The 24,605-nt window shown below is 41.3% G+C and overlaps 1 protein-coding gene across 6 annotated transcripts in view; it reads left to right on the forward strand.

Annotated features, from left to right (window-relative positions):
* Window positions 1-24,605, forward strand: part of c2cd5 (C2 calcium dependent domain containing 5) — a 65,270-nt gene that overhangs the window by 14,230 nt on the left and 26,435 nt on the right. For all 6 annotated transcript variants that reach the window (XM_031801225.1, XM_031801226.1, XM_031801228.1 and 3 more), the window contains exons 8-10: window positions 2,024-2,184; window positions 13,022-13,110; window positions 14,355-14,463. In XM_031801225.1, coding sequence (XP_031657085.1) covers window positions 2,024-2,184; window positions 13,022-13,110; window positions 14,355-14,463 — 359 coding nt within the window. The remainder of the gene's footprint in view (window positions 1-2,023; window positions 2,185-13,021; window positions 13,111-14,354; window positions 14,464-24,605) is intronic.

Raw genomic sequence — 24,605 nt, forward strand, 5'->3', positions numbered from 1 at the left:
AGCTATAGTATATACCATATTTGAGATATGCACATGGACACACAGCCCCCTTCCCTGTGTCTGTCTTTTTGTCTGTTTCTAATGGCTCTACTCTCTTTGCATTTGCATGTTAGTGCTGCTCTCTCTCTCATTTGACTGTGTGTGTGTCTGAGGGCTGTGCATGAGCTTGTTCCTGCTAGTATGGTCGGAGGAAGGTGGGGTGGATGAATGGAGAGAGAAAAGAAGGTAGGGTGGGTGCCGGTGCAAGCATTTTCTTTAGCTGCAGCATGTGGTGTTATGGGTGTTATAATGCAAAAGGAGGGGGTAGACAACCTCTCCTCTTTATTTTTTTCTTGTCTTTTCTTGTGCTCTATTTTTCTTTGCTGCAATGTTGTGGTGTGTTGTTGTGTTTCTCTTCTTCTCTGCCTCTGCTGCACATGGATTGGCTCTTCTCTTGCTGTATGCGTTTGGATTGGTCCACTGTCCGTCTCTACATGGTGATTGATTCAGGTCTTCTCTGGCCCACGGATGTCGCTCCAGCCACAACAGCCCTGTCCACTCAGCCTGCAGCTCTCAGAGACTGTCCCACTCCCAGAACTTCTCTGTCTCTGTCCCTACTCTGGTCTTTACTGGTACGGACAGAGAAAAATAGCGAGAGGGAGGGAGGGAGAGCAGGAAGGCTCTTCCCTGAGAGGGAGGGAGTCCCAGAATCTGTGTTCCTACATGGGTCTTCACTCGTACATAGAAAGGGAGCGATTATAAAAGAGAAATAAGGAGACAGACATAGAAGAGCGAGGTAAACTGAGGGAAAGGGGAGAGCCAGAGCAATAGAGCATGAGACAGAGAAACTAATGGATAGCCATCGGTGAGATAGTTACCACTCTCTCTCCCCCCCAAAAAAATCAACCTCCGAGCCCATTCTTCCTTGCCATTGGATGAGATTGTGACATCACCAGCCCCAAACACTTCCTCTTCTTGTGTCCCCTGCAGCCAATCATAGAGCCCATGCCCAAGCAGATCCATCCCTTCCACCTGTCCTAATTTTGCCTGATTCTATGTAGTTTTTCCCCAAATTCCGTTCTGCTCACAAAAACAACATTGGATGTTTTAAGTCCACAAAATTTTTTACACCACAACAGGAGACCACGTTTGAGGTCTGGGAAAAATGAAACATCTTAAAGTTTTGTGTGTAGTTACCTTTTAATGCAAGTGCAAACCAGAAAGAGACCGTTGTTTGGTGAGTGGTGTTTCTGTAGTGCCCATGTGATTGCAGGGTTTGCAAAACAAATGGCCACTGGATTGATTTAAATGATCATGATATCATTCTGTCTGGTAGGCATAGGCTACTTTTGTAGTTAACATTTAATTGAAAAGGTTTTTGGGAAAGTCTTTCCATCTCTACCAGAAGATTGTTATCATTAGCTTCATTGCCAACGGCTACACAGTGTAGACATGCATGCGCACTGCACACATACACAGAGACGTGCATTCCTGTGCCGTTTCAGAAGGTTTCTGGGAAATACGAATCACTGATGCATTTCATTGATGTCTTATGATTAACTTGGACAAATGAATGCATTTTCTAGTACCGTAAGTTCAATAAATGTTTGAATATTCAGTATATTCCGTTTTAATGTCTAGATTCTGAGATCTTGTCCAATGCAGATTTTTTTTAGGGCCCCAAGCATCTGCCTTAGTCCAGTTCAATCAACTATATTTGTCTCCAATGGCAGTCACCCTGGAGTCTGTTGGCCTCAATTCCTTTTCAATTCAGTTGATGTTGGAAGGGAATTTAAATTCCAATTCAAGAAACTACTCATCCCTTTAGTGTTGTGTTGGGTTGGCCCATGTTGTGTTGTGTGTTTCTGCCATGCTTTCCTCCTCAGTTCTATATATCTGTGTGTGCTTCTGTTTACGCTTCATGTGCTTGGCTTTTTAGTTCTGCAGCCCAGTCATTTGCACTCCACATACCTCTCTCACACATACATACATACACACACACACGGTGAGGTGACTGATGTGCGTGTGTGTGTTCTCCTGGCAGGCCCGTGTTCAGTGAGGACCCAACCCACCCCCTCTCTGTCCCTCCCACCCCTCTCAGAACACTTCCCCCCTCCTCCTCTCCTCCTCCCTTCTCTCCATCCAAGCCATGCAGTCGCCAGTCCTCCTCCTCAGACACAGACCTCAGTCTGACGCCCAAGATGGGTAAGACCCCACCACCCTCCTCACCCTTCCTCACACTCTCTGTCTGCTCCTTTCCTCACCCCCCACTCCGAACCTGACTGTGTTTAATTTTTCCATCCCATTTCCTTGTTTAATTGATATATTTCAAGTCATTGGGTTAGAAACACACACACACAGCAGCTGTGGACCATAGATTTCTGGTGTTGACCACGTAATAACCCGCACACCCCCTAGGGCATGACATGGTTCCCCCTACTGGTGGAAATACACCCTAGGAACCCCCCTTCCTTCCTCTCTTCTCTACTCCCTTCTTCCTAAAGGATTTGTATTTTCCTTCCTTATGTTTTCCTGTCAGGTTTAAGATCTTGTGACTTTCCTCCGCTGTCCCTTTCTTCTATGCTTTTCTTGATGTCTTGTTTTTTGGCTCTCCTCTCCCCACCTGCCTCTGTCGCTCTCTTCTCTTCCTCTCCTGTCACTCTCGCTTTCCTCACCTTTTTCTCTGCCCCACAGTGACCTCCCAAGAGAGGTTTGTCTCCCGTCCCAGTTCCCCTGCCCTCTCCTCCGACTCCCAGCCCCTTCCTCCCTCTGGGCCAATCCTGTGCAGCCTTGTGTCTGCCCCCCAAGCCAACACCCTGCCCCCTCTCCCCTCTGTCCAATCAGAGGGGTATGTGTTGAGATAGAGTATCATTCAGTGAAGAGCTGATGGCAGCTTTTGGTAGGAAAGTCACGAAACAGTCCTGACAACACTCTTTTCATAACACTATAACAGCTTGCAGGAGTCACAAAGCCAAACAACATCCTGTATAACACCTGTTACACTTAAAGTTAAATAGCCATTTATTATAGTCTCGGGTATGGCACAGAGTGCAAAATTTGTGAATGTCTAAAACACCTTTTACAAACTCCCTCTATAACCACCCCTTAGAAACCTCTATAACCACCCATTAGAAACCTCTATAACAGCCGTATACAATGCATTCGGAAAGTATTCAGACCCCTTCCTTTTTTTCACATTTTATTACGTTACTGCCTTATTCTAAAATTGATTAAATAAATGTTTTGCATCATCAATCTACACACAATATCCAATAATGACAAAGCAATAACTGGTTTTTTGACATTTTTGTAAAGAAAGAAATACCTTATTTACATAAGTATTCAGACCCTTGCTATGAGACTTAAAATTGAGTTCCGGTGTATCCTGTTTCCATTGATCATTCTTGATGTTTCTACAACTTGATTGAAGTCCACCTGTGGTAAATTCAATTGATTAGACATGATTTAGAAAGGCACACACCTGTCTATATTATGTCCCACAGTTGACAGTGCATGTCAGAGCAAAAACCAATCCGTGCGGTTGAAGGAATTGTCCGTATAACTACGTGACAGGATTGTGTCGAGGCACCGCTCTGGGGAAGGGTACCAACACGTTTCTGCAGCATTTCTGCAGCATTGAAGGTCCCCAAGAACACAGTGGAACCACCAAGTCTCTTCCTAGAGCTGGCCGTCCGGCCAAACTGAGCAATCGGGGGAGAAGGGCATTGGTCAGGGAGGTGATCAAGATCCCGATGGTCACTCTGACAGAGCTCCAGAGTTTCTATGTGGAGCTGGTTGTCCTTCTGGAAGGTTCTCCCATCTCTGCAGCACTCCACCAATCATACCTTTTATGGTAGTGTGGCCAGACAGAAGCCACTCCTCAGTAAAATGCAGTTGACAGCCCACTTGGAGTTTTCCAAAAAGCACCAAAAGGACTCTCAGACCATGAGAAACAAGATTCTCTGATCTGATTGAACTAAGATTGAACACTTTGGCCTGAATGCTAAGTGTCACATCTGAAGGAAACCTGGCACCAACCCTACGGTGAAGCATGGTGGTGGCAGCATCATGCTTTGGGGATGTTTTTCAGCGGCAGGGACCTAGAGACTAGTCAGCATTGAGGGCAAAATGAAACGTAGCAAAGAGGGATGAGGTTGGGTGGAAAAAGGACTTGGAGTGAGAAATATATTTTTTGTCATGGGCAAAGAAACTCAGAATGGGTGATTATACTAATTAATACAAATGTTGATCCGATTGTGCAAACAGATCATCAAGGAAGATGTGGGCCAAATAATGATGATTCCCACTTCTTCTTCAAAAAAAATCTATTGTTTACAAGCTACAAATGAATCTATTATTATGGTGGGAGATTATATTACGGTTTTAAGTACACTACTGTTCAAAAGTTTGGGGTCAATTAGAAATGTTCTTGTTTTTGAAAGGAAAAGCACGTTTTTTTGTCCATTAAAATAACATAAAATTGATCATAAATACAGTGTAGACATTGTTCCTCTGTCCAGTGTCTGTGTTCTTTTAGCCATCTTAATCTTTTATTTTTATTGGCCAGTCTGAGATGGCTTTTTCTTTGCAACTCTGCCTAGAAGGCCAGCATCCCGGAGTTTGACTTTGAGACTGGTGTTTTTCGGGTACTATTTAATGCAGCTGCCAGTTGAGGACTTGTGAGGTGTCTGTTTCTCCAGCTAGATACTCTAATGGACTTGTCCTCTTGCTCAGTTGTGCACCGGGGCCGCCCACTCTTTCTATTCTGGTTAGAGCCGGTTTTAGCTGTTCTGTGAAGGGTGTAGTACACAGCGTTGTACAAGATCATTAGTTTCTTGGAAATGTAATGCATGGAATAGCCTTCCTTTCTCAGAACAAGATTAGACTGACAAGTTTCAGAAGAAAGGTTGTTTCTTTCCATTTTGAGCCTGTAATCGAACACACAACTGCTGATGCTCCAGATACTCATCTAAAGAGGCCAGTTTTATTGCTTCTTTAATCAGAACAACAGTTTTCAGCTGTGCTAACATAATTGCAAAAGGGTTCTCTAATGATCAATTAGCCTTTTAAAATGATGAAACTTGGATTAGCTAACACAATGTGCCATTGGAACACAGGAGTGATGGTTGCTGATAATGGGCATCTGTACACCTATCTAGATATTCCATTAAATATCAGCCTTTTCCAGCTACAGTACTCATTTACAACGTCTGCACTGTATTTCTGATCAATTTGATGGACAAAATTTTTTTCCTTTTTATTTCTAAGTGACCCCAAACTTTTGAACGGTAGTGTACCTTTTTATTTAACTAGGCAAGTCAGTTAAGAACAAATTCTTATTTTCAATGACTGCCTTGGAACAGTGGGTTAACTGCCTGTTCAGGGGCAGAACGACGATTTGTACCTTGTCAGCTCGGGGATTTGAACTAGCAACCTTTCCGGTTACTAGTCCAACGCTCTAACCACTAGGCTACCCTGCCACCCCGTACCTCAATGGATTGTAAAGAAAATCGCACTACAAACTATCGCACTCAAGCACTTAAGGAGATAACGAAGATCATGGATACATTAGAACTAGTGGGTATATGGAGGCTGAAAAACCCTGATCTTGTGAGATCTACATGGAGGAGGCTTAATCAAGCTAGCCGTCTTAATTACTTCCTAGTCTCATTCTTGCTGGCATCAAAAGTTTAAAAAAAGTATTAATAGGAGATCAAATACGATCGGACCACCATCTAATTGGCCTCCTTATAACTCTTACAGAATTTTCACGTAGACGGGGATATTTAATTTAATCAAAACCTATTGGTTGACATTTTGTTCTTAACTAAGGCATAATAATTCATAATTAACTTTTTTCTGCTCATCATAGGTACAGCAGATCCCCTTATTGTATGGGACACTTTTAAATGTACTTTTAGAGGCCCTTCAATACAATACTCATTAAAACAAAAGTAATTTTAAGTTGAAAGAGATTAGACTAATAAAGGAAATAGAGGAAGTAACAGCAGGTAGATGGTAATGGAAACTGTACTATGGAGGCACAAAGAGGAAAAACAAAAAGACATGGAAGTACTTATTAAAGAACGATCAAGTGTAATGTATTGCAAAAATAAAGTGAATTGGATGGAAAATGTTGAAAAATGCACACTTTTTATTATATCTTCAACCGAAGCTACCAAAAATAATTTACAGAAACTCGTTACAAATGGAGTCATTCATCCACGATTCACCAAATTATATTTTGAAAGAGGAAGCAAAATATTTTAAGCATATGTTATCTTTTCAGTCTCCTCCATTTCCGCTGAATGATGTCAACTGTAAGGATTTATTTCCTAATAATAATAATGTAAAATGTACAAATTTACTAAAGACCTGTATGAAGGCCAAGTTACAGAAGAGGAACTTTTTGAGGCAATAAAATATTTTCAGTCTGGAAAAACACCAGGGCTTGATGGTATGCCAGTAGAGGTATATCATACCTTTTTTTGATGAACCCAAGATCCATTATTAGCAAAGTTTAATTAGACTGTCAGTTACTCAACAAGAAGGTTTGATTTAATTACTACTAAAACAGGACCCTGGTGGTAAGTATAAAGATACAGTCCATTTATATAATCTAGAGGCCTCTTACACTTCAGTGATGTGGTGAAATGCATAGCACATAAAATAAAAAAAGGTTTTACCTGGTGTTGTTCATCCTAATCGGGCAGGTTTCTTTTACATGATATATTGGAGATACTATATGACAATTACTTGAAACAATTGAACATTATGAAACATCAAGGATACCAGTCCTGGTCTTCATAGAAGATTTTGGAAAGGCGTTTGATAAAGTACGACTAGAATTTATAAGTGCCTGGATTACTTTAATTTTAGTGAATCTCTTATACAATGGGTTAAAGTTATGTACAGCAACCCCAGATGTAAAATAGTAAATATTGGTTACTTCTCAGAAAGTATTGATCTTTTAAGAGGAGTTAAACAAGGCTGTCCGTTGTCTCCATATCAAATCAAAAATCAAATCGAATGTATTTATATAGCCCTTCGTACATCAGCTGATATCTCAAAGTGCTGTACAGAAACCCAGCCTAAAACCCCAAACAGCAAGCAATGCAGGTGTAGAAGCACGGTGGCTAGGAAAAACTCCCTAGAAAGGCCAAAACCTAGGAAGAAACCTAGAGAGGAACCAGTCTATGTGGGGTGGCCAGTCCTCTTCTGGCTGTGCCGGGTGGAGAGTATAACAGAACATGGCCAAGATGTTCAAATGTTCATAAATGACCAGCATGGTCGTATAATAATAAGGCAGAACAGTTGAAACTGGAGCAGCAGCACGGTCAGATGGACTGGGGACAGCAAGGAGTCATCATGTCAGGTAGTCCTGGGGCATGGTCCTAGGGCTCAGGTCCTCCGAGAGAGAGAAAAAAAGAGAGAATTAGAGATATCTATTATAAATATATCTATTTATTATGGCCATTGAAATGCTAGCTATTCAAATGAGATCCAACAAGAACATTAACGGTTAGATTTTCTGGGGATTAAAAGAAAAGTGTCAATGTATGCTGATCCCTGCACAGTCTCATTGAAGATCTTGATGACTTTTCTAGCCTCTCTGGACTAAAACTTAATTATGACAAGTGTGCAATATTACGTATTGGATCGTTTAATGAAAGCGTTTACACTACCTTGTAGTTTACCAATAAACTGGGTGGATGGTCAAGTAGCTATACTTGGTATTCAAATCAAATCAAATAAAATGTATTTATATAGCCCTTCATACATCAGCTGATATCTCAAAGTGCTGTACAGAAACCCAGCCTAAAACCCCAAACAGCAAACAATGCAGGTGTAGAAGCACGGTGGCTAGGAAAAACTCCCTAGAAAGGCCAATACCTAGGAAGAAACCTAGAGAGGAACCAGGCTATGTGGGGTGGCCAGTCCTGTTCTGGCTGTGCCGGGTGGAGATTATAACAGAACATGGCCAAGATGTTCAAATGTTCATAAATGACCAGCATGGTCGAATAATAATAAGGCAGAACAGTTGAAACTGGAGCAGCAGTATCTCAAAAGATATAAATTCACTTACCAAAATCAATTTCAATAGAAAGTTGTCTATTCATGAAGTCTGAAGCTTACATACACCTTAGCCAAATACATTTAAACTCAGTTTTTCACAATTCCTGACATTTAATCTTAGTAAAAATGTCCTGTCTTAGTTCAGTTAGGATCACCACTTTATTTTAAGAATGTGAAATGTCAGAACAATAGTAGAAAGAATGATTTATTTGTACTTTTATTTCTTAAATCACATTCCCAGTGGGTCAGAAGTTTACATACACTCAATTAGTATTTGGTAGCATTGCCTTTAAATTGTTTAATTTGGGGTCAAATGTTTCGGGTAGCCTTTCACAAGCTTCCCACAATAGGTTGGGTGAATTTTGGCCCATTCCTCCTGACAGAGCTGGTGTAACTGAGTCAGGTTTGTAGGCCTCCTTGCTCGCACATGCTTTTTCAGTTCTGCCCACACATTTTCTATAGGATTGAGGTCAGGGCTTTGTGATGGCCATTCCAATGCCTTGACTTTGTTGTCCTTAAGCCATTTTGCCACAACTTTGGAAGAATGCTTAGGTTCATTGTCCATTTGGGAGACCCATTTGCGACCAAGCTTTAACTTTCCGACTGATGTCTTGAGATGTTGCTTCAATATATCCACATAAATCTTCCATCCTGATGTCATCTATTTTGTGAAGTGCACCTGTACCTCCTGCTACAAAGCACCTGCATAACATGATGCTGCCACCCCCGTGCTTCACGGTTGGGATGGTGTTCTTTGGCTTGCAAGCCACCCCCTTTTTTCTCAAACATAACGATGGTCATTATGGCCAAACAGTTCTGTTTTTGTTTCATCAGACCAGAGGACATTTCTCAAAGTACGATCTTTGTCCCCATGTGCAGTTGCAAACCGTACTGTTTTTTTATGGCAGTTTTGGAGCAGTGGCTTCTTCCTTGCTGAGCGGCCTTTCAGGTTATGTCGATATAGGACTCGTTTTACTGTGGATATAGATACTTTGTACCTGTTTCCTCCAGCATCTTCACAATATCCTTTGCTGCTTTTCTGGGATTGATTTGCACTTTTCGTATCAAAGTATGTTTATCTCTAGGAGACAGAACGCGTCTCCTTCCTGAGCGGTGTGACGGCTGCGTGGTCCCATGGTGTTTATAGTTGCATACTATTGTTTGGTACCTTCAGGAGTCTGGAAATTGCTCCCAAGGATGAACCAGACTTGTGGAGGTCTGCAATTTTTTTCTGAGGTCTTGGCTGATTTTCTTTTGATTTTCACATGATGTCAAGCAAAGAGGCACTGAGTTTGAAGGTAGGACTTGAAATACATCCACAGGTACACCTCCAATTAACTCAAATTATGTCAGAAGCTTCTAAAGCCATGACAACCTTTTCTGGAATTTTCCAAGCTGTTTAAAGGCACAGCCAACTTAGTGTATGTAAACTTCTGACCCACTGGAATTGTGATACAGTGAAATAATATGTCTAAACAATTGTTGGGAAAATTACTTGTCATGCACAAAGTAGATGTCCTAACCGACTTGCCAAAACTATAGTTTGTTAACAAGAAATTTGTGGAGTGGTTGAAAAACTCGTTTTAATGACTCCAACCTAAGTGATTGTAAACTTCCGACTTCAACTGTACTTACTCCTCCAGATAACTAGTTTTTAAAATTATATGAGCAAAAAATATTTAAATTCAATTTTTTTGGAATGATAATTCAGACAAAATTTAAACATCCCTATTTATGTAATGAATATGAGTTTGGGGGGCTAAAACTATTACATATTAAAGGTTTAAACCTCTCACTAAAAGCTTCACTCATACATAGTTAAATCTAAATCGGTTCTCCAGTAGATTATTAAGAAAGACTAATCCATTGTTCAAAAAGTGCCTTTTTTTCCTTAATATTTTTTACATTTAATTTATTTCACCTTTATTTAACCAGGTAGGCTAGTTGAGAACAAGTTCTCATTTACAATTGCCACCTGGCCAAGATAAAGCATAGTAGTGTGAACAGACAACACCGAGTTACACATGGAGTAAATAATTAGATTACAACTTCTCATTAATGACTGATTGAAAATGACATTTTTGTTTTAGGTATAGCCCTTTCTTGAACAGGCCATGCAATGCTGGTTACAATTTCTGTTTTATCTTCCAGAGAAGATAGAACAAATGTTATGGTTAAACTAAAATATACTGATTTAATAAAAATATACATTCTTTATGGATAATAAACATAATACCTTTATTTATTTTTAATGATATTATGAATAGAAACGGAGGACTCGATATGCAGCTATCGAAAATCTATGGGAATATCAGCTAAATCCAAATTTACAACCAGCTGATTGCAGCATTACCACAAAAATGGAGGAGAAAAGGGAGAACATAGGGAATTTTTTTCCCTGCCATATATTAAAGATACAAATTGGCTGAAAGGAATTGGCATAAATAGAAAAATATACCAGATTAATTTGAGGGCAATTTGGGATGATATTTTCGATGTACCGATTCCATGACACATGGTTTATGAACTAGTACAAAAAAACAACAGTTGATATATATATACATATATATCTCAGCTCTGTAGATTTTGCTGTGGTATCTGAATACTTATGTAAATGTAATATCAGTTTATTTTTAATACATTTGCAAACATTTCTCAACACCTGTTTTTGCTTTGTCATTACGGGGTAGTGTGTTGAGGGTAAAAAAAAAATGTTTTAATCCATTATAGAATAAGGTCAAGGGGTCTTAATACTTTCTGAAAGCACTATATTTGCACATGTTTTCCAAACCAGCTTAGCCCTACTTGACCATACCTCACTTAACTGGTCCTCCCTGCTGGTATCTGGGCCTCATACTGACTGCCTTGGAGTGACCACCTTCCCCTGTCCATTTTTCCACCTCAATGTGTGGTTTAAGGCATGTCCAGATCCCAACACTGTTTTATGAGTCTATAAGGTGGCATAGTCTGCAGCCTCCCAGGCCAGGCCAGTAGCAGGTAGAGTAGTGTACAGAGGGGATAATAAAGCTATTTGGACTCTATCCTCACAGGTAGATCTATGGGAATGTTGTCATTAACAAATATGTGGTAATTACAATGTACACTGAACAAAAATATAAATGCAACAATTTATTTTATTTACCCCCTTTTTTTCTCCCCAATTTCGTGTTATCCAATTGTTTTTAGTAGTTACTATCTTGTCTCATCGCTACAACTCCCGTACGGGCTCGGGAGAGACGAAGGTTGAAAGTCATGCGTCCTCTGATACACAACCCAACTAAGCCGCACTGCTTCTTAACACAGCGCGCATCCAACCCGGAAGCCAGCCGCACCAATGTGTCGGAGGAAACACTGTGCACCTGGCAACCTTGGTTAGCGTGCACTGCGCCCGACCCGCAAGTGCGCGATGAGACAAGGATATCCCTACCGGCCAAACCCTCCCTAACCCGGACGACGCTATGCCAATTTTGCGTCGCCCCACGGACCTCCCGGTCGCGGCCGGTTACGACAGAGCCTGGGTGCGAACCCAGAGTCTCTGGTGGCACAGCTGCCCTTAACCACTGCGCCACCCGGGAGGCCATAAATGCAACAATTTCAAAGATTTTACTGAGTTACAGTTCATCTGAGGAAATCAGTCAATTTAAATAAATGAATTAATTAATTAATTGGATTAATCTACCTTTAAAAAAAATAGGGGAGTGGATCAGAAAACCTGTCGGTATCTGGTGTGATCATCCCAAACATGCTCAATGGATGGGTGACATGTCTGGTGAGTATGGAGGCCATGGAAGAACTGGGACTTTTTCAGCTTCCAGGAATTGTGTACAGATCCTTGTGACATTGGGCGTGCATTATCATGCTGAAACGAGGTAATGACGGTGGATGAATGGCACGACAATGGGCCTCCAGATCTTATCACGGTATCTCTGTGCATTCAAATTGACATCGATAAAATTAAATTGTGTTCATTGTCCGTAGCTTATGCCTGCCCATACCATAACTCCACCGCCACCATGGGGCACTCTGTTCACATTGACATCAGCAAAATGCTCCGGCCACACAACGCCATACACGCTACGCTGTCTGATACAGTTGAAACCGGGATTCATCCGTGAAGAGCACACTTCTCCAGCGTGCCAGTGGCCATAGAAGGTGAGCATACTGAAGTCAGTTATGACGCCAAGACCCTGGTGAGGACAATGAGCACACAGATGAGCTTCCCTGTGACCGTTTCTGACGGTTTGTGCAGAAATTCTTCGTTTGCGCAAACCCACAGTTTCATCAGCTATCCGGGTGGCTGGTTTCAGATGATCCCGCAGGTGAAGAAGCAGAATGTGGAGGTCCTGGGATGGTGTGGTTTTGAGGCCGGTTAGACGTATTGCCAAATTCTTTAAAACAACATTGGAGGCTTGTGGTAGAGAAATTATCTGGCAACAGCTCTGTTGGACATTCCTGCAGTCAGCATGCCAATTGCACACTGCCTCAACTTATGGCATTGTTTGACAAAACTGCACATTGTAGTGGCCTTTTATTGTCCCTAGCATGAGGTACACCTGTGTAATGATCATGCTGTTAAATCAGCTTCTTGATATGCCATACCTGTCAGGTGGATGCATTATCTTGGCAAAGGAGAAATGCTCACTAACAGGAATGTACACAAATGTGTACACAGAATTTGAGAGAAATAAGCTTTTTGTGCATATGGAACATTTCTGGGAACTTTTATTTCAGCGTATAAAACATAGGACCAACACTTAGCATGTTGCGTTCATATTTTTGTAGATCTTAGCCGAGAAGTCTAAGGGATACGATTAATATGGGATTTGCATGGTTGTCGAGGCGTTCCGGCTCGCACAAGCCAAGGCCTGGCAAGGGTACTTACTTATTTCCTATGGTTTGTGAGGAATGCCTGCGGTCTGTAATGAAGCGATGTGATTGGTGAAGTGTTGTTCTCTAATCCTATCAGGGATGGGGAGTGGGATCAGCGTTGGGAAAGAGGCAGGGCCTCTGAAGACCCTCCTCCGGCAGCAGGCCCAATCAGCATTGGAACAGAGGGTATGCACACACACACACCGTACGGCATTGTGCTGTGAAAGGGTAATTGTGAAGTGTGAGGTTGAAGTATGATTATGTAAAAGTGAATGTTCTCTTTCTCCATGTTCTTGACCACTCCTTCCTCTCAGGGAGCCTCATCCTCTGGTATATTTGTAAACACCAGAGTATGTCCCTCTTTCACACACACTCACTGTCCTGGATGCTTCTATCAAACCTGTCTTACCTGTCTGGGTTCTGCTCATGGGTTCTACTCTTGAGTTGGGCTGTTTCTCAAAATTCTACAGTGACTTCATCTTCTCCATCTGTACTGATCTGTTAACACAGGACAGAAAGAAGCAACATGGAGGATACCTACTAGCAATATGCTTTTACCTGTCCAGTTCTGTCATTTGTCACCAGTGCAGATAGAGGAGAGAAGGTAGATAGTTGAGATGCAGCCTTAGTCCCCTGATCGATGGTGACCAGCACGATCCACTCCGTTACCATGGCGATGTCACAATCACTCAGGTTGGGAAATTGCTGGTCTAGACCAGTATGCTGTAGCAGTTTGTATGCATAACATTGGCATGGCTGAGCCTCACTCTGCATGGGGAGATGCCGTTCCACTCACTACCCCCTCATCTGGATGACACCTGTCCTGGATCACACTTCACACCTGGGTTGACTATTGACCGTCACAGCAGGAGGCTGACTCTGTCACACAATGACATTTTCAATTAAACTCTGCATTGTATTACTTGTATGCTGTTATTGTATAAACGGTATATCAGGGTTATTCAAATCCAGACCTCGAGGTCAGTGATGTTGGTTTTCATCCTTCCCCTTCTAATCAGGGACTGGTTCAGACCTCAGTGATAATCAATTAACTGAACTATCTAGCAGGGACAAAAAGCTAACCAGCAGTACTGCAGACCTCCAGACCTTGACTTGAGGCCTGTTGTATACTCTGTCTGCCTGTCATCTGTCTAGTTGTGTATCTGAGGTAGAAGAGATGAACCAACACTAACTAATTTAGCAGATTACTCTGCTGTTGCTACTAAATTAATGACATATGTTAATACTACTTTCAGTCAGTGTGGGTTTTTATCTTATGTCTTATGCCCTTACAACCCTGCATCTTTTTGTAACATGAGGATAGGGTTGAGTGCAAAATCCTTAATGCTACTGTTTCCATGGTAACCAACGTTCACGGATACATGTTTGACCCTTAACCAGTCTTTTTTTCTGACCCTGTGTATTTTCAGGAGTTCCCCTTCTTCACGTTGACTTGTTTTCCCCCCGGCTTCCTGGTTCACATCGGGGGAGTGGTCAGCGCCCGCTCGGTCAAGCTGCTTGACCGCATACACAACCCTGGTGAGTTCCCTACAACCGCACGGTCCCAGCTATTGGAGAACACAGCAAAGTGTATTACAGGTTGTAATCCATGTTGCAGTGTAGGTTGTGTTTCCAGGCTAGTTATCACTCTTGTTAAAGAGATGTTTAAACTCAATGGGATCATCTTTATTAAGGATCAATAAATGGCTAGAGGGGTAACGCACACAGTGGGATCAGTGTGTTAGTCTGCTAGAGTTTATAAATATTAGCGATGTAGCTATATCATTGATCCTATTCTGTGTGTGCTAGCACCAAAGATTTACATACATTATTGGTCCATTACCCCCCCCCCCCCCGATTCTACACCCTTCTCCCAAAGTGTCTACTGGGAATAGCCTACAGCCCATGTTTACAGCAGGTGAATCCTTCTACAGTTGCTTCCTGAAGCCTGTCCCACCATGTTCCAGAGAAAGAGAGGTTCACATTAGGCCTTCAGCCCTATCCTGCCCTGTTGGGAACTGCTAAGCCCTAACAACTGGGAAAGGAAAGGGGATACCTAGTCAATTGCACAACTGAATGCATTCCACCGAAATGTGTCTTCCACATTTAACCCAACCCCTCTGAATCAGAGGTGCGGGGGGCTACCTTAATCGACATTCACGTCGTCAGTGCCCAGGGAGCAGTTCTTGTTCTGGGTTAACTGCCTTGCTCAAGGGCAGAACGGCAGATTTTTCACATTGCCAGCTCCGGGATTTGAACCAGCGACCTTTCGGTTAATGGCCCGACGCCCGGGTCACTGAAACTGGGTCAGATTATATTTTCATCCTCCTAATGTTTAGGATTATGGGTGGGTTAATCTGATCCTAGATCTGTGGTTATGGGGACTTGGATATGCTAGTGTGTGTGTGTGTAGTAGCTTCCTCTCTGTGCTGTGCGTGGTGTTTGCTGTCCCCTGGTATTGAGGTTTTGTAGTGCATGGCTGGGGTGTGCTGTGGCTTGGCTGTGCCGTGTGTTGGTCTTTTGGGCTGAAGGAGGCTCTGACCTGATGTGGTCTGTACTCCAAAGCCTTAAGGTGTCTACAAGCTTCACTCCGTTGATGGACTTGCATGCATGTGCAAGGGGGTGGAGGCAGGTTTTTTTATGGGCAGTACGCACTTTTGTCCACACAGACGTTGCGTTCCACATAGAGAGGAAGTCGACCTTGTGTAGTGTATATCGACTATGGGGCTTGGAGAGCCAGGGTAGTTTACCAAGCAAGAGGGTCCATGGCTCTCTTTGACTCTAGCTAGTAGGGATGGGCCGTATCCTGATGTTCATAACTGTCATACCGTTTCTGTACCATACCGGCGTATACGGTATACGCGGAAGTGCACACAAGGGGCACTATACATTTAAAACGATTTAGGCAACAGGGATTTTCATCCAGGAGGGGATCTTGCTGTAACCAAGAAGCTTGATCTTGACATCTAGCAACTTAGCTATAAAGTTAGCAAACCAAATGCATAACTGGAGCACTGAGCAGGATATCATTTATTTGACACATCTTAGGTTTCTTATAGTTATACTTAACTTATAGTTAGTTTATAAGCAGTGATGTAGCACGGGGAAAAAACCAAATAATAATAATATTATATATCTTTTTTAAATAGTATTATAAATCATATCGTCGTTATTTTGAAATACCCCAGTATAAACTGTATATTGCCAATGTCACGTTCGTTGAATAAATAAGGATCAAGGCGTCAAGGCGCAGCGTGAGTAGTGTTCCACATTTTATTACTAGTGAAACTTCAAAAAAAAAATATATATATATATACGAACGTGCAGTACGTAGCGCACATAGGCACTAAACAAAACAATATCCCATAACGCAGGTGGGAAAAGGGACATACTAAGTATGCTCCCCAATTAGAGGCAACGATATTCAGCTGCCTCCAATTGGGAACCATACTCGCATACCAACAGAACTATAATAACTAGAAAAAACCCTAGTCAAGCTCTGACCTATTACACCATAGAGAACCCCGAGGGCTCTCTATGGTCAGGGCGTGACAGCCCAAGCCTCGTATCTAGTGACGACATTTGAACTTTCTCATCCGGTGTTCTATGACTTTGTGTTTACAAATATTAGCTTAGCTGAATGTCTGGCTAGTTTGGTGTTCTATGCTTTTCAATGCAATTTTTTTGCCACAGAAGCAGTAGCTAACATGTCTCTCAGGAATTGCAATTGCTTGAACAGCAAGAGTTTAAACTGCTCTTACTACTCAGGAGGAGAAAAAGAAAGACTGAGGAAATGGCAAGAAGTTAATCCACTGAACACTATAAGAATGGACGATGGAGAATACATGTCTCTTGTTGAACCTATGCAAAGCATTGATGAGGAAATACATTTTCAGTACTTTCGGATGTCTGTTGCCAGATTTGACAACTTGCTTCAGCGGCGTTGGAATTATCAATTTTGTGCAGGAGCTGTCGACGGAAGACATTCGGGTCCAAGCTCCGGCAAACTCAGGCAGCGAGTACCTCAACTACAAGGGCTTTTTTCTCATTGATCCTAATGGCAGTCTGCGACGCAAAGTACCGCTTCACCATGATCGACGTGGGCTCATATGGTTAGAAGGGAGATGCGGGAATCTTCTCACAAAGCAACTCCGGTTCCCTACTACCGCTACCAAGGCCAGAGTGCTTGCCAGGGACCCAAACACCGAGCCCATATGTCTTTGTGGGAGACGAGGCATTCCCCTCTGAGGGTAAATCTGATACGACCATATCCAGGTAAGATGCGCTAAATACATGTGACACTACATTAGGGCGGACCCCATTTAGTCGACTGGTCGATTGTTTGGTCAATAGGCTGTTGGTTGACCGAGACTTCTTTTAGTCGAGCAGTAGCAAAACAGTAATAATAATCATGGTGTACAAGACACCTGTCTGATTTTCGCCTTTGGACTGATCCATTGTGGAGGCCATTGTGGTGGCACAGTCCATCAGTCCTCTTAAGGATCTGACCTTTTTTTCCTTTCAGTTTTCACCTAAAATGACATACCCAAATCTAACTGCATGTAGCTCAGAACCTGAAGCAATGATATGCATATTATTGATACCATTTGAAAGGAAACACTTTAAAGTTTGTGGAATTGTGAAATTAATGTTGGAGAATATAACACATTAGATCTGGTAAAAGATAATGAAGAGAGAAAGATGTACCATCTTTGAAATGCCAGAGAAACGCCACACTATTATTCCAGCTTATGCACAATTAAGATTTTGGCCGGTAGATGGCAGCAGTGTATGTGCAAAGTTTTAGACTGATCCAATGAATCATTGTATTCCTGTTCAAAATGTTGTATCAAGACTGCCCAAATGTGCCTAATTGGTTTATTAGTAGATGCTCAAGTTCATAACTGTGCACTCTCCTCAAACAATAGCATTGTATTCTTTCACTGTAATAGCTACTGTAAATTAGGCAGTGCAGATTAACAAGAATTCAAGATTTCTGCCCACATCAGATACATCTATGTCCTGAGAAATGTTCTTGTTACTTAAAACGTCATGCTAATCACATTAGTGCACGTTAGCTCAACTGTCCCGTGGGGGGGCATGGTGAATGGTGCAACACAAATTAAAATGTGATTTTATAACATGCGCTTTCTCCTGCATTGGATAGTGGTCGCTGTCCGCGGTTCTGAAACACAGTGGCTGTTGAATTGATGCCTTTTCCTAGACCATGTTGCTATGTGCATAATAGCAAAGTTAACCAGCATATTGGTGTTGAGAACAATGAGGCGGAGGCTGCAGTAGAGTTAGGAGATGAGAAAACAGCCCTTACCTTAACTGTCTATGAAAAGTGAGGAGAGAGGAAACTCAACTTAATTAGGTGTATAATCAATAGCCTAACTGTTAAATGTGCCTGGATTCCATATCCATATATATCTACAGATGTAAGACAGATCCTGCTTCTGTTGCCTGTTTTAGTGTTTGGTTGATAGCCTACTGATTCAGTGAGAACCAAGACTCGCGCAACAATTTCACATATTCTGCTGTTTTTAATCTTTGCTCTGCTGTAATAAAGGCTTTACACTTTTTTTGTTAGACCAGCCTCTGGTATTATTTATAATTTATATAGTATTGTTTACACTGTTCCAAATTGTCAGAGATTGTATTTATAATAATAACCCTAATTTTCTCGATCTCCTTATTGTTATTATTACTGTTATTATTATGATCATCAATATAGTAAGTAATGTCGTTATCATTAGTAGGCTTAGTATGGCAGCCTTTTATAACCACCACCGAGCTGTTGGCCTAAGAGCACATCCTGTTTAGTCTTAATCCCTTAACTAATTTAGGTCTGTATTTCAATACTTATATAGGCTACTGTATCAATCATTCATTAGTTAATGTCATCACACAGCATACGAGTCATTGGTGATGTGAAATGCAATCAAGCGTTTTAGTTTTAAAATAACAACGCAACCATTGAATAATGAACGTAAACAATAAATAGACCTAAACCGTTCCATTTCAAAAATTGCATTCACAAATGAATGTAACTATTTAGTCTTTGCTGTAATAAAGGCTTTACAAAAAAACTAAACGTTACATCCGATTCTCTGGTACGCTTATAATGTATTTTGTGTTGTTTACATTGTTCCAGAAGGTCAGAAATTATATTGTAATCTAACAGCGCCTGTTTGGCACACAGGCCTAATATGCACGCAGAGCTTGCTCCATCCATTCTTTTTTTATATTTGATATTTTCCGTAATTAGTCAAATTTATTCCACACATCTGACTTCCCCTTTACCTCCCGTGCAACCAGTAAACATTCCCCCGTTTAGAGTTTATCATGTCCTCTGCATTAATTTTGCTATCATGTGTCATGGTGTTCAGAGTTTGTTATAAGCTATTTATTTTTGTGAATATGATATGCTATAGGTCAGGCCCTATTTGTCAAGTGCATGCGAAGCATACATGTGTCACATAAAGAGTGCAAGGGTTGAGGGATACGGGGATTTTTTTTTTTTCTAAACAAATTATACATTTCAGTAACATGAACTTTTATGAAAGAAATGGCTATAATTATGTTGCAGCTTCAGCAACACTATGTGCTAGTCACAGTTACTCGCTGTAATTTTCTTTAACACAACACAGCACTGCAAGTCTGACCCAGTCGGCACAATCAAATGAATTGCAGTCGGACTCCCTCTAGTTATTTGTGTGTGTTTTTTTAAGGGGTAGATCAGCTTTAATATTGCAGATAGATTGTGGCTTCCATCAATGTAATTGTCTTCATCATTTCCAATCTCCCATATTTCTTTGTAAATACAGTGCATTCTGGAAAGTATTTAGACCCCTTGACTATTTCCACATTTTGTTACGTTAGTCTTATTCTAAAATTGATTGAAAAAAATGTTTTCTCATCAATCTACACAGACTACCCCATAATGACAAAGCAAAACAGATTTTTAGACATTTTTGCAAATGTATTTAAAAAATAAAATTGAAACATACATTTACATAAGTATTCAGACCTTTTACTCAGTACTTTGTTGAAGCGCCTTGGGCAGCGATTACAGCCTCGAGTCTTCTTGGGTATGATGCAACAAGCTTGGCACACCTGTATTTGGGGCGCTTCTCCTATTCTTCTGTGCAGATCTTCTCAAGCTCTATCAGGTTGGATGGGGATCGTCGCTGCATAGCGATTTTCAGGTCTCTCAAGAGATGTTAGATTGGTTTCAAGTCCGGGTTCTGGCTGGGCCACTCAAGGACATTCAGAGACTTGTCCCAAAGCCACTCCTGTGTTGTCTTTGCTGTGTGCTTAGGGTTATTGTCCTATTGGAAGGTGAACCTTCGCCCCAATCTGAGGTCCTGAGCGCTCTGGAGCAGGTTTTCATCAAGGATCTCTCTGTACTTTGCTCCGTTCAGCTTTGCCTTGATCCTGACTAGTCTCCCAGTCTCTGCCGCTGAAAACATCCTCACAGCATGATGCTGCCACCACCATGCTTCACCGTAGGGTTGGTGTCAGGTTTCCTCCAGATGTGACGCTTGGCATTCAGGCCAAGTAGTTCAATCTTGGTTTCATCAGACTAGAGAATCTTGTTTCTCATGGTATGAGAGTCTTTTAGGTGCCTTTTGGCAAACTCCAAGCCGGCTGTCATGTGCTTTTTACTGAGGAGTGGCATCCGTCTGGCCACTCTACCTTAAAGGCCTGTTTGGTGGAGTGCTGCAGAGATGGTTGTCCTTCTGGAAGGTTCTCCCATCTCCCCAGAGGAACTCTAGAGCTCTGTCAGAGTGACCATTGGGTTCTTGGTAACCTCCCTGACCAAGGCCCTTCTCTCCCAATTACTCAGTTTGGCCACGCGGCCAGCTCTAGAACGAGTCTTGGTGGTTCCAAATGTATTCCATTTTAGAATATTGGAGGCCATTGTGTTCTCGGGGACCTTCAATGCTGATCAAGGACGATCAATGGAAACAGGATGTACCTGTGTACCTTTCGAGTTTCATAGCAATACTTATGTAAATAAGGTATTTCTGTTTTTTATTTTTAATACATTTGCAAAAATGTCTAAATCTGTTTGGCTTTGTCATTACAGGGTATTGTGTGTAGATTGATTAGGGGGGGAAAGTATTTAATCCATTTTAGAATAAGGCTGTAACGTCACAAAATTTGGAAAAATTGAAGGGATCTGAATACTTTCCGAATGTACTGTGTTATTTTTCTCTGGTTGATGACTTAATATTTCATGTGAGCTACACACTTGGATTTTCTGTAATGGATTAAGCTGTTTTCTTATTCACACTTTACAAATCACAATAAAGAGTACTATAATGACAGTCACTTAATCCTTGTGTTATTTTATTTAGTTGTATATCTTTTGGAGGCTAGACCCTTAAGACATTTACCTAACCTCGTGTTATGTGTAGTGGCCTTTCAATCTGGACTTTCCTGCTATGGTACATGGGTGAGAATGGCTGTCCAGCTGTAGACAATAAGGCTAGACCCTCGAGACATTTACCTTATCAGCATAACACAAGGTTGTACATATTCATATGTAGGGACCTTTCAATGGAGACCTTCCTGCTTTGGTACATGGGTGAGAATGAGTAGTCAGCTGTGGACAATAAGGACAGATCCCCAAGACATTAAAGGGTTATTTTTTGGATTTTGGCAATGAGGCCCTTTATCTACTTCCGCAGAGTCAGATGAACTTGTGGATACCATTTTTATGTCTCCATGTCTAGTATGAAGGAAGTTAGAGGTAGTTTTGTGAGCCAATGATAACTAGCGTTTGCAAAAGAATGGAAGTATATGGGTATCTACTAGCATGCTAGAATATACCAATAGACTTCCAGTAATTGTGCTAACTTTAATTACCAATTTCACTAGTGTTAGTTAGCAGCTTCCTTCAAACTGCATGCAGAGACATTAAAATGGTATCCATGACTGCTGCTGACTCTGGGGAATTAGATAAAGGGCCTCATTGCCAAAATCCCGAAGCATCCCTTTAATGGTTAGTCCATAGTATTCTATATCTGTCTGCAAGTCTCTGTTGTGCAGTGCACTTAAGGTGATGAAGTTACACTTGTATGCACTACTAAATGTTTGCCATCAGATATCTTTTGACTTTCTGCCAGAAGTCAAAGAGCTCTGGGTGAGTTATCTGTACAGTTGCCAATTCTTCCCTGTGCTTCCTACTAGCTTTTTTCCCTCCTCTGCTCTTTTCACATCTACTCCATGGACACATGCCGCTCTTGCTTCAGGAAAGCATGCATCCCAACTTTGTTTATTTGGACAATTTCTCTTGTTCACTTTCGCATGTAAATGTCCATACTCACCAAAAATTACATTCGGTAGCTACTAGCTATGCCGGTAATACTGTAAATCCCGGGATGAGAGAAGGACAGTATGAAAATGTTGATTCTACCATTTGGGTTCACTCAGGTCTATCAGCTATAGTTACATAGACCCGATGACAATCAAACAAGACCTGACCCGAGGGAAAAGTTAACATTTTGGGCCCGTACCCGTTCAGGTAGGGGTGGACCCATGATAACCTCAAGGCCGGGCAGATGAATATTTCTCACTCGCAATTTATTCCATCCAGAAAAGAGCGGATTTCACATGTTCAGACTAGTTTTGCTAAGCATCACAAATAGGGCACAAAATGTAATCAACCGGTGATTGTCAAGCAAATGACTGTCGGTCTCACATGAACACATTCCAGCATCTCCTGGCTTCCACACACAGCCTACAAGCCACTGATGCTGACCTTTGGTACATTTAAAAAAAGTCTAATAAATCAATGTAATATAGCCTACACCTTCACAATAAATCCATTATTTATTTTAGACAGGTCTAAAGAAGCATGATATGAAAAAAATGTAGTCTATTTCAGAAGAACAGAATAGCATACTCAAGATTTGCTTCGAATTCCATCAAATTAGTTTATGGTATGAAGAATACAATTGAACAAAGCTGAATAAAATGGAAAGGATATTTTCTCCAAACGATCTGAGGGAGTGCGCAAATACGGCTGGGTTTAGCGGTTAACAAAGAAGTAGGTATTCCTATATGCCTAATTTCGTTATTAATTTAAATGTTGGGCTATACATTTCATCTATGCACTTAAATAATGAATGGAGGACACTTTTTGCTGTGTTTTATTTTCATACCAGCCAGGTAGTCTATAGTCCTGTTGTAAATATAAGTAATGTGCTTAATATTAAGAAAGTTGAGAAATAAATATTGTAGCCTAGCCTATAGAAAGCTGATCCTCCTCATTTTACTAGAGGCCATCACTCTGTTTTCTTGCGCAATTGCATAGCCTATTGAAAGGTTGCTCAACATGAGTTCATGGGCTCTCATGAAGTGTTGTATTACATTTACATTGATGTCCGAGTGATTAGAGGGACAATAGTGCTGGGTACCAGTGTTACAGGAATTAAACTCTGTTTTAATACCCAATTAAAATCAAACACTGTCAATTCATAAGAATTTGTATGACCCTTATTTGTATAAAATGGACAGAGCCCAGTCTTAAAGTCAACCAGTAGTGTTTATTCACGAGAGTACTGAACATGATACATTTTATCACAGGTTATAAACTGAAAATGACGTCAGCGTTTTCTAAATGTTCCGTCTCTTCTTGACACTGGTAGAAAGGCTATAGTTCTCAAGCCTTCCCACATCGCCTAGAGCCAAGGTCAGCCTGTGTAGATAAGCATTCTAGCCAGTCTGGCAATATAGTTCATTCATTTCTACCAAGGAACAGACAATCATTATTCTAATTCTTGATTATATTTACACACATTATATTCAGTACTAGGATTAAAAAGAAAATTCATACATACACAGTAACATAATAGTATTCTGATTAGTACATATACAGTAACATAATAGTATTCTGATTAGTCAGTCCTGATTGAAATGTATACATAATTAGTCATTATTGATAAAAAAAATTCCCTTAACAACCAGGCAGTTAGAAAGTTTGGTAGGCTACTAATGACCATAAGCAGCATCAGAGATAGGAGAAGCCTTATTACCATGATTAAACGGTCACACAGAAAAAAAATTGACCGTCGGTGTAGAGGTAATACAGTAACCACAACAGCCCTAATCACAAACACACACACTGAAAAAATAACTTCTCCTTCAACGTCAACAAAACAAAGGAGCTGATCGTGGACTACAGGTTGCAGCAGAGTGCGCACCCCCACCACATCGACGGGGCTACAGTGGAGAGGGTCAAAAGCGTGCACATCACTGACTACCTGAAGTGGTCCCTTCACACAGACCGTGGGACTTCCTCGATGGTATAGTTGAAGGGTACGGCAATTGCACCGTCCACAACTGCAGGGCTCTCCAGAGGGTGGTGCAATCAGCCCAATGCATCATCGGGTGCCCGATGATGAGCTTTTTAGGGCCTTGTTTGTCTGAGTACTAGTGTTGCACAGTATGCCGAAACCTCTGTACTTTTTCGATACTAGATCATGAAAAATGGTTTGATACTATAATTATTTTTGGTTCTTCTATTAATTGTGTCTATCAGCTCAGCCGACTCTTTATTTTAGTTCGCACCGGCTACATTATGTTAGCTCCCCATTCATGCTACACATAAGTTAACACACTTAATGCGACACGGCATGTAGAAATGTTGAAACTGTTTTGTGAACAGT

This window comes from Oncorhynchus kisutch, linkage group LG22 (assembly GCF_002021735.2).
Source record: "Oncorhynchus kisutch isolate 150728-3 linkage group LG22, Okis_V2, whole genome shotgun sequence".
NCBI lineage: Eukaryota > Metazoa > Chordata > Actinopteri > Salmoniformes > Salmonidae > Oncorhynchus > Oncorhynchus kisutch.